The sequence below is a fragment of the Populus euphratica genome, unplaced genomic scaffold (assembly GCF_000495115.2).
Source record: "Populus euphratica unplaced genomic scaffold, PopEup_1.0 scaffold17.1, whole genome shotgun sequence".
Lineage (NCBI taxonomy): Eukaryota > Viridiplantae > Streptophyta > Magnoliopsida > Malpighiales > Salicaceae > Populus > Populus euphratica.
In genome coordinates, this window is record NW_011499884.1 from 1368399 (window position 1) to 1378633 (window position 10235).

Sequence of the window (10235 nt, forward strand, 5' to 3'; positions counted from 1 at the left end):
TACTATTTGCTCTCTCTCTGCGCTCGCTTTTCATTTTTTGAAGACAAATTTGGAGCTATGGATGGTGGGCTCCGCTGGGTACGGTGTTAGTGCGAATGAAGAGATGGAGGTAGACGAGCTGAAGGTCTTCCACAGGATCCATTCACATGTACAGACTAGAGAGTCCTGGTAGCTCTTATCTAATTTTTCTTACACAATAATTTAGGAGAGAGAGGCAGACAGGTCACATCACTTGGGTTGGTGATTTCGGAGGTCTAGTGCCTTAAAAGCATGGTAGCTTTGGTAGGTTGTGGCGTCAAATATTACTTTGAAAAGCAAAGGGGATTGGCTATACAGTTGAACTATACATTAATTTACATGTTTTGTCCATGGAGGAATTGTCTCAGCATGATCAAAATAGTGTTCCCGCTTTAAAATTAAAATCATGATCTAATTTTATTTTTTCCAATAAAAACAGACACTGCCTTCATAAAATGGCTACCTGTAGCTTTATTTGAAAACTATATGATATTACCGGCAAGGATAATTAACTCGATAAATTTCTATTTAGCATGAGACACCGCCCCTGTAATAAATATTTTCCTGTCCCATCACGCTGATATGCCTAGGTACCTCATGCCTCTGCTTCTTCTTCTTCTTTTTTTTTTTTTTTTTTATTTTGCCTTTTGATAATGATGCTCTAATCATATTCAGATTGAAAACGATGTCGTAGAATAATACTACCCCGAACATGGAACGGAAATTTATCAGAGAGAAACTGAATCTAATTGGAAATTTTATATAATACGACTGGTTAAATATATTGAGCTGCATTTTTCTAGAGAATTATCTTCAGCTAATAGTAAGATGTTTTTCAAAATATTTTCAAAATATAAAAATAACCAGCTTTAATTAAATTTAAATGTGATAGTAGTTATTTCAGGATTACTTTAACTTAAAATAAAAATTAGCATGAATACAACACTAAATGACAACAAATAAGATGCTGTTCGGGAAATAGTTCAAATGATATTTTACAAAATTATTATTATTATTATTATTATTTGTTTTGATGGGTTGGGTTACTATGAATAGAATAGTTCTTTATAAATAAAAAAATACTTTAAAAAATAATTTAAGCGACCTTCATGCAATTTTTAATTATCTCCAAAACAAAAGAAGATTTAAATAAAAAAATACTTTAAAAATTATTTAAGCTACCTTTTATTAACACTAACCACTAACACCACTTAACACAGTTTCATGGATCTAAGTGATGCAATTTTTAATTATCTCCAAAACAAAAGAAGAAAAAGAAGAAGAAGAAGGTGGCAATCATAAACCTTTTGATTCCCTCCCTCGTCTGCAATCTTGGTTTTTTTTTTTTTTCCGATAATAATCTGCCATGCATCAACAAAAATCCTAAAAAAAGGGACAAACAAAAGCGTATATATTCTTGTAAAGCATACTCTTCATGAAATTCTGCAGTCCCAATATGAATTACTGTCGAAACTTCACCAAAATTAATACTCGTACCGCCATGCTTTCTCACCCAGGTGAGGAATGGGAAGAAGTCAGAATCGTGGCTCGTTCCATGACAACCCCCACAAATTAACACGCACACATCATATCTTATTGAATATCATGTGTTCCAAGAAAAAATGAAAATCATTTTGATGATTATCTGGAATCCACCATGAAATTTTAGTTTTTAAATGTCTGGAAAATAAATGATCATCTGTTCATGCATATTAATCTTCTATTTCTCACAACCGAGGGTGTACGTGTTTGAAGCGGAGAATAAATGGTAAGAAAATAAAAATTATAATTCTTTTTTATTTGAGAGATAGTAAGTCTTTTTCTTTTTTTTATTCAAGCAAAGAATAAACTTATTGTATCAATATTAATATTAATATATGTGTTTTGTTAGATGATATTGATATTAATATATGTATCGTGTGTTTATAGAAAACGAATATAGAAAACGAACATACATCATTCTATATATAATATTAATATTGATGAGATTAATTTTTATTATCAATATTAATATTTATTGATGTACGGACGATTCCTATATAATCTTTTCGCACATCTAGAATATAGAAAAATAATAATTATAGATTTTTATATTGGATGGTTAAATTCAAAAAAACACTAGAATCTAGTATTTCATCAGACTCGTATAGAAACATAATAATTATAGATTTTTATATTGGATGTTTAAATTCAAAAAAACCCTAGAATCTAGTATTTCATCAGACTCGTATAGAAACATAATAATTATAGATTTTTATATTGGATGTTTAAATTCAAAAAAACCCTAGAATCTAGTATTTCATCAGACTCGTAGACTCACAGTACTTAGATCTAACCTAGTTAAATTTGAAAGGATTGAATTTAATATTTTACTAAATCTGTAGATATTTAGATATGTTTATAGCTGAACGAGAGATGTAGGAAATTTGAAATCTCTCTAGATCCTTTTTTCATACTTCTATCAAGTTTTTACAATGAGTTTTTTCCCCTCCGTTTCTTCCTTATGAAGGGATAAATTTCATAATGATATACATTGATACATCACATTTGAACATATAAACGAAATTAAAGAGGAAAACAAGAGAATTAATTCAGTTATTTTACAATGGTATTAAATTAGCTAAAATCCCCACTTTGAAAATTGGATTTTTATTTTTCTTTTGAATGGAAGTACGTGTGTATCTTCTAGTTTTACTCTTGATGCAGCCTCCTCTTCCGCTAGCTAGATCGAGGATTTTGGAAGCAACAAAGTGTATTTGAAGCTCAATAAATATTTCTAGTTTTTTTATGGGATTGATTGGGTTGATATCAAGTGATGACAGAGATGGCACCATTGTACAGATTAAACAGCCCATCTCTCGATCTAACGACACACATCATTAGAACAGAACAACAGGACACCCTCCTCCACTTCCAGGAAGCGGCCAATCCATAATCTATATAACATTTAATGATGATATTTTCTTTCAACGACAGCTCAACTCCTCGATAGACCGAAAGATAAACAATCCCACCTTCATAAGTCGTTTATCTGGGCTGCTTACATGCCACCCTCCTCTAATGTCTTTTTTTAAATTTATTTAATTATCATGGGCCATGTGAAACTACTCACAGAAGCAATCATGTCACCGTCAGTTTATTGTTGAAAGTTATTAATATAAAAGAGGAGAACGGGCATGAAATCAAAATCATAATGGAGCAACCTTCAACAGCATTTTATAATGTCATGTCTGGTGATTAGATTCAATTATTATGTTAGTCCTAGTCCCCACTGTCACGGGTCATACCAATTTTTTTTTTAAATATAGAAATGAATGCCAAGGCCACAAGAGTAGTGTGATTAGTTTTGAAATTTATAGGTTTGTTTTTCATTTAGTTTAAATTTTAAATTAAATGATATAATTTTTTTTTTAATATAAATAGACTGGCTTCATGGTTTATAATATAATTGAGATAATTAGTAAAAATATAGTTTATTTTTTTTAAAAAAATCAAGATAACTATTTTTTAAAAAAATATTAAGATAATAATATATTAAACCGATCTCAGTCATCTAGGGTTATGAATTTTACCAGGTTTGTAAACTTTGCTTGTTATAATTATTTTTATTTAATATATATACCTGCAAAATTGAATACCAACACAATGTTGGAATATTTGTTTAAGCACAACTCCATATAAAGATATATAAATTAAATTTTTAATCAACTTAATATTAAAGAATAAAATTAAAAAACTAAATAAATGCTTAATCCATAAAATCTAGGAACCAAGTTAACCTGCCATACTTATGAATTGGTTCATGATCTCCATAAAGTTTTAAAACATGTTTTTTTTAAATATTATATTTTTAATTATAGTAAAAAGATTAACCATCACAAAATCAAATTCAATTAAAAAAAGTTTGTTCTCTAAACCCACTAACCAAAACAATTCAGGTTAACTCATCAAACTTGCAAACCAAGTCATAAATTTCACAAAGTTTAATAACTTAATTTTTCTCTATAATCATTTTGTATTTAAATATATTTTGAAAAAATAAATGATAAAAAATCAAGCATCAATCCAATTGAGGGATGTTTGCTTGAAATCATAATAACTTTGTAGAAAGTAAAAGAAAATAAAATAAAATATAAAATTTAATTTTTAATCAACTCAATATTAAAAAATAAAATAAAACAAATCAATTAAACAAAAAAGATTGAATCAAAATAGTTTTAAAAATTAAAGATCTAAAATGAAAGAAAAAGAGAAAAGTGCCATAAGTGTGCAAACATCAACTAGGGCATGAGGAAAGCTTGCGGCATTTGAACCACACATGGTCATTCCTCCCAACTCCGATCAATGTTTTTTTTTTTATTTCATTGAAATTGTTACAACATTTTCTTTTTTGTAAAATAGTGCATGGTGTATAATGAGATTCAATGCGACTCTTAACACCCCTCTTATTTTTTTCTTTTTATTGTGCTCTTTTCTCTCTCCTTCTTTTAACCTTGGTTTCCATGTTTCGCTTATGTTATTCTCCCGTTAAACTTTAATGTTTTTCTATCCTTCAATTCCAGTTCTTTTACTAGCAATATTTAGAAAAATGAAGAGTTTGCACAATATCTTGAAAAATCTATCATTAATTTGATATTGGGATAATTATTTGATACAATAATGAGCACATAAAAACCAAACAAGAAAAAATTTATCAACAAAAAACCCTAATCAACACAAGATCAAATAAAGAAAATAAAATAAAAAAATTAATAACTTGAAAAACAAAAATAAATGGAGTACTAGACTTGAAAGCAGTTTTTTAATAAAAAATAATTATTTTTTCAAAAAAATCAATAACCAAAGCAAGAAAGAAAAGACTAAAACGCAAAAAAAAGAAGAAGAAGAAAAGAAGGTAGAGTGGATTACTCTAATCTTAATAACTAGTTGAATCTCTAATCTTTTGTGCCAATAAGTCAATGGTCATCAAGTTTGCTCGAGGAGCACGTGTTCTTTCAGACGGGAGACTTCTCAAGGCTCGATCGACATGAAACATTTACCATGGCCGCATTTTATGACTCTATAGTGTGCAATTGCAATGTTGAAAAAATAATAGTAAATCTATAATTTAAATACCAACGTTTTACCAGAAGACAGGGCATGATTTCTTAATTATTACAGAATTTCTAAACCAAGTGATAATTTTACTTTTCTAGTTGCAAAGCTGTTCAAACTAGACAGATGTTCCCTTCCTATTATTCACATTCCCGGCATGCATAAATCAGACCAGCATGTGTTTACGAAGACCTCAAGTTGCTGGTCTCTTGAGATCCTGCCTGATATTTGCAGATCTGATCTTGCTCAGCTCCTTTCAGCTCACCATCTTCTCTTACGTTTTCCACTTCTGTGTAAGCTTACCATGCATGGACTTGGTACTTAAGCACCATTCCGAGACCATTTTTGTGTATCTGCACAATGTTGCTTTGTAGTTTTTTTATTCTGCATCGTGCTGTAATGCTTTATATTGTACTATTCAAGGTGTTTAATTATTGATATGTGATTTCATTTTTTTGCTAGGAAAAAAGATTTTCACGGCTATACCTACAACTATGGAAAGAAAGTAACATCACGTGCTAAACCAAATATGGATTGACTTGTACGTCTACTTATTTATGTTCAAAATCCATACCAAAGATTTTAAAATTATCTACAGAAAAAATGAATACATCATACTGAAATATAATATATGTTTTTAAGATCATTTAGAGAAAGATTGAGTTTTGAGTTACGTATAAGTTGATTTGATAGTATTTTAATATAAAAAAGATTTTCATTACAATTTTTGAAATGGATCGCCTTGAAATATTTACTTCTAATTAGTCTATTAAACAACATAAAATAATGAACCATTTGACACCAACAATTAAATACTTAAATGATAGAATATATTATTAGAAAAAAAAAACTGGGAATGGATGTTTCATACGAGTAACATCACACTCCTCACAGAAATTCAAATTGAAACCTGAGACCTTCCATCGTTAAGAGATTAATGAAACCGAGTGACTGGTTATCAAAGGTTTCTTTAATGTCGAAAAGCAAAAAAAATTTCTAACATTAATGTACAGTGCTGTACGAGAACAAGGCAAGAAAGTAGACAGATTCAGGAACCCAAGAAAGAACATCATTGAGATCTTAAGCAATGGCAGATCAGTTATTATAATAATTTTCCTTTTCTTTTCCATGGTAATTTTGCCATCTCAAAATCTCTGAAAAAGGTAACGACAAAAGACCGCAAAGAAACTGCTGAACGTGACCGTTCATCTGTATCCTCAATTAAATCGAATCTTCACCACAAATTCACAAAGATAATCCAACTCTTTAACTCTCGTATTCCTCGCTCCCTAAACTACACTTATTTACGGATGAGGATGACATAAAATCTTCTCTACTGCAAGTTGAAATATCCACCAAAAAAAGACTTTCTAAGTTTTTTACTTCACCTCACCTGCTGCTTCATTCTCTGCTAACTTTCTCTTTTAACAATTATTGACAGTGTGAGGATACCAATTCTAAAAGAACATAATGCACAAGTCTCATTCAGAGAGAGAGGGGGGGAGTCTGTGCTTGTGAGTTTGATAGAGAAAATGGGGTGACTAGGAAGACATGTAGCTGGGGGTTTATATCACAGCCGCTGCCGTCTGCCGATCACAACCCCATTATTCTACCGGGTTTCATTCTTTTGGTATGTTCTTGATCTGTGATGTTCATAAAGGATCATTTTTTTTGCATCTTCGTAGGTGCCCATTTGCTTCAGTTTGTGTCTTTTGTGTTCTTTTGGACGGTAGTTGGTAGGTTTTTTCCCTTGCTCATCAAATCCCAGAACTAGAATTCTTCGCCCCTCCTCCCGTCATCAGATTTTACTACTGAACACAAAGGATCTTTTTTGTGTTTTTGTCACTGTAGTCTTGCTTTCTTTTGGTAAGCTCTAACTTCCACGTCTCGTAGATATCTCTTGAGTTCAAGTTGATATCAGTCTGCTTCAAGATTGTGCTTTTCTTTTCCTTTAAATGGTAGATTGAGTTTCATGAACTCTTTCTGGGTTTTGGATCGCTGGGTTGGCTGTTCAGTTGTGTGTTTCTTCTGTACGATTATTTGCATCAGGACTATTGCTGGGCCAGTATTGGTCAATTATGTGCAACGCTGCATACTACTATCACTTGCATCCTGGAATTTGGGAAATCAAACAATGCAAACTTGATAATTTTAGTATCTGACTCCTTGCATTCTCCTGTTTTATTTTCTTTTCATTTCTTCGAATTGCTTGACTCTATCTTGCGTGGTTGTCTTTGCAATGTATGAGTTTGGAAGATCTGATTTTCCTTTTATTTCATTTATGGATTTGAAGTTATTGAAGTGTGGAGTTCCATTCGCAACATAAACCGTGATAAGAGAGTTCCATCTGCAACACAAACAGTAGACTTTCTCATTGAGCAGGTAGTCTGCATATCAACTGTTTATATATTCTTAGAACACGTAATGAAAATATTAAATTCTGTTGTTACTCAATGATCTTCGTCTGTGTAGGTTTATAAGAAAGGACATATGAAGTGAAGATCCTGAAGGGAACTTTAGTTATTGAGTGGCTGGAAGCCTGGAATAACTTAAATTATTTTTCTGGCCTGGATCCACTACTTGGGTTTCTATTGCTGGTACAAAGACCAGGCTTTTGTAAAGTCCAAGCCAGTTGCTTTATTGTTCTTGGCTGGAGTCATGGCAACATTATTACATTCTGAGTCCAGACGATTATATTCTTGGTGGTGGGACAGCCACATTAGTCCAAAGAATTCAAAATGGCTTCAAGAAAATCTCACAGGTCTCCATTCTCTTCTTGTATCATTGTCATATAACTTGAACACTGTTTGCTTAATACATATGCTCGGCGTGGAAGAAGTAATACTTGAATGTTCTTCTGACTGCTTTCTATTATAGATATTAAAGTCAACAAAACTTTAGCTGATTCAAGAAAAAAAATCCGATTATCATAAATCTCATACATGGGCAGTTTCTTCCTTATTAGTTAAAGCCTCATCATCAACTGAAGTCAAGTCTGGTTTGAATCGTAACAAATGCATGACTATTCTTTCTATTGCGATGCACATAAAAGCCTGTTCTCAATTACAGCTAGCTGGTGTGCGTCTGCATATGTTTGCTTGTGTTCATATCACTAACCGCCAGCCAATTAAACCTTGAAGTCTACTGTCCACCATCCTTCACATATCTATTACTTATCCCACGTTAATTTCTCTGAATACAAAAGATACCCCAGATTTAGTTTCCATAAAATAATTACCCATCCACATCATTCAGGGCATGTTTAAAAAATGTGGTTATGGAAGTGGATAATCAAATAGCACATCATGCTTTGTTCTGCTTCAAGAACATTTTAAATGCACAGGCTCATATTCTAACTGCCATAAGTTCTAAAAGGTCACAGGGCCTTTAAATACTGTTCATCAATAACAACCAAGCTGCTGTATTGCATATATCTATGACTGATTTAGGGGCCACATTCTCAATGAGCATGGATTTGTTTCAACAGATATTGATGCCAAAGTCAAAGCAATGATCAAGCTCATTGAAGAAGATGCCGATTCTTTTGCAAGGAGGGCAGAAATGTACTATAAGAAGCGTCCTGAACTGATGAAATTGGTGGAGGAATTCTACAGAGCTTACCGTGCATTAGCCGAGAGATATGATCATGCAACTGTGGAGCTCCGCCAGGCTCATCGAACCATGGCAGAAGCATTTCCCAACCAAGTATCTTATGCACTGGGTGATGACTCACCCTCAGGCTCTTTTGGCCCAGATGGTGAGCCGCACACCCCAGAAATGTCACATCCTATCTGTGCATTTCTTGACCCAGATGGTTTGCATAGGGATTCATTTGGACTCTCTATGGAAAGGAATGGGGGGTATCCTGAAGAATCGGACTCTGGAATAAACAAAAAAGGTTTAAAGCAGCTCGATAAGTTGTTTATGTCACGAGAAGCGGCTTCTCAATTTTCAAAAGTCGCAGATGGAAAAATGAAAAAAGGCCTGAAGGTTCATGAAGCAGCAGAAACTGAAGTTCAAATCTTAAAGAAAGCTCTTTCAGAGATTCAAACTGAGAAGGAAGCTGCTCTTCTTCAATACCAGCAGAGCTTGCAGAAGCTATCCAGCTTGGAGAAAGAACTCAAGGATGTCGGAGGTCTTGATGAAAGAGCAAGCAGAGCAGAAATTGAAATTAAGATCCTGAAGGAAACTCTTGCTAAATTAGAATCCGAAAGGGATGCTGGTCTTCTTCAGTACAATAAATGCTTGGAAAGGATATCTGCTTTAGAGAATGTGATCTCTCAAACGGAAGAGGATTCAAAAGGACTCAATGAACGAGCTATTAAAGCTGAAATAGAAGCTCAACATCTCAAGCAAGAACTTTCTGCATTAGAGGCTGAAAAGGAAGCTGGCCTTCTTCAGTACAACCAATGTCTTCAACTGTTATCCAGTTTGCAGAAGAAAATCTTTATTGCTGAGGACAATTCTAGAATGCTTAATGAGCTAACCGAAAGAGCAGAAACTGAAGCTAAAGCATTGGAGAAGGCCCTCGCTAAATTGAAGGAAGAGAAAGAAGCTGCAGAACTTCAGTATGAGCTGTGCTTAGAGAAAATAGCTATGATGGAGAGTGAAATTTTTCATGCTCAAGAGGATGTCAATCGATTAAACAGCGAAATTCTGACGGGGGCAGCAAAATTGAAAACTGTAGAAGAACAATGTTTCCTGTTAGAGAGATCAAGTCATTCTCTGCAATCAGAGGCAGAGAATTTGGCACAGAAGATAGCAACAAAGGATCAAGAACTTTCAGAGAAGGAAAATGAGTTGGAGAAACTTCAGGCTTCGGTGCAAGATGAACAGTCACGTTTTATTCAAGTTGAAGCTACTCTGCAGACCTTGCAGAAATTGCACTCTCAATCTCAAGAGGAGCAGAAAGCTTTGGCATTTGAGCTTCAAAATCGTCTCCAAATCTTGAAGGATTTGGAGATATCCAACCATGATCTTCAGGAGAACCTCCAACAGGTTAAGGGAGAGAACCAGAGCCTCATTGAACTGAACAGCAATTCCGTTATTTCAATAACAAATTTGAAAAATGAAATTTTTAGCTTGAAGGAAATGAAAGAGAAACTTGAAGAGGATGTTTCCCT

The 10235-nt window shown here is 33.2% G+C and overlaps 1 protein-coding gene across 1 annotated transcript in view; it reads left to right on the forward strand.

The window, feature by feature from the left end:
• The first annotated feature begins 6375 nt into the window (after positions 1 to 6375).
• The window catches only part of LOC105130030 (putative leucine-rich repeat-containing protein DDB_G0290503), an 8281-nt gene continuing 4421 nt past the window's right edge, over positions 6376 to 10235 (forward strand). Inside the window, exons 1-4 of the mRNA XM_011032345.1 lie at positions 6376 to 6742; positions 7405 to 7494; positions 7585 to 7873; positions 8600 to 10235. The exon at positions 8600 to 10235 is cut by the window's right edge and continues 2509 nt beyond it. Coding sequence (XP_011030647.1) covers positions 7771 to 7873; positions 8600 to 10235 — 1739 coding nt within the window. The 5' untranslated portion in view covers positions 6376 to 6742; positions 7405 to 7494; positions 7585 to 7770. The remainder of the gene's footprint in view (positions 6743 to 7404; positions 7495 to 7584; positions 7874 to 8599) is intronic.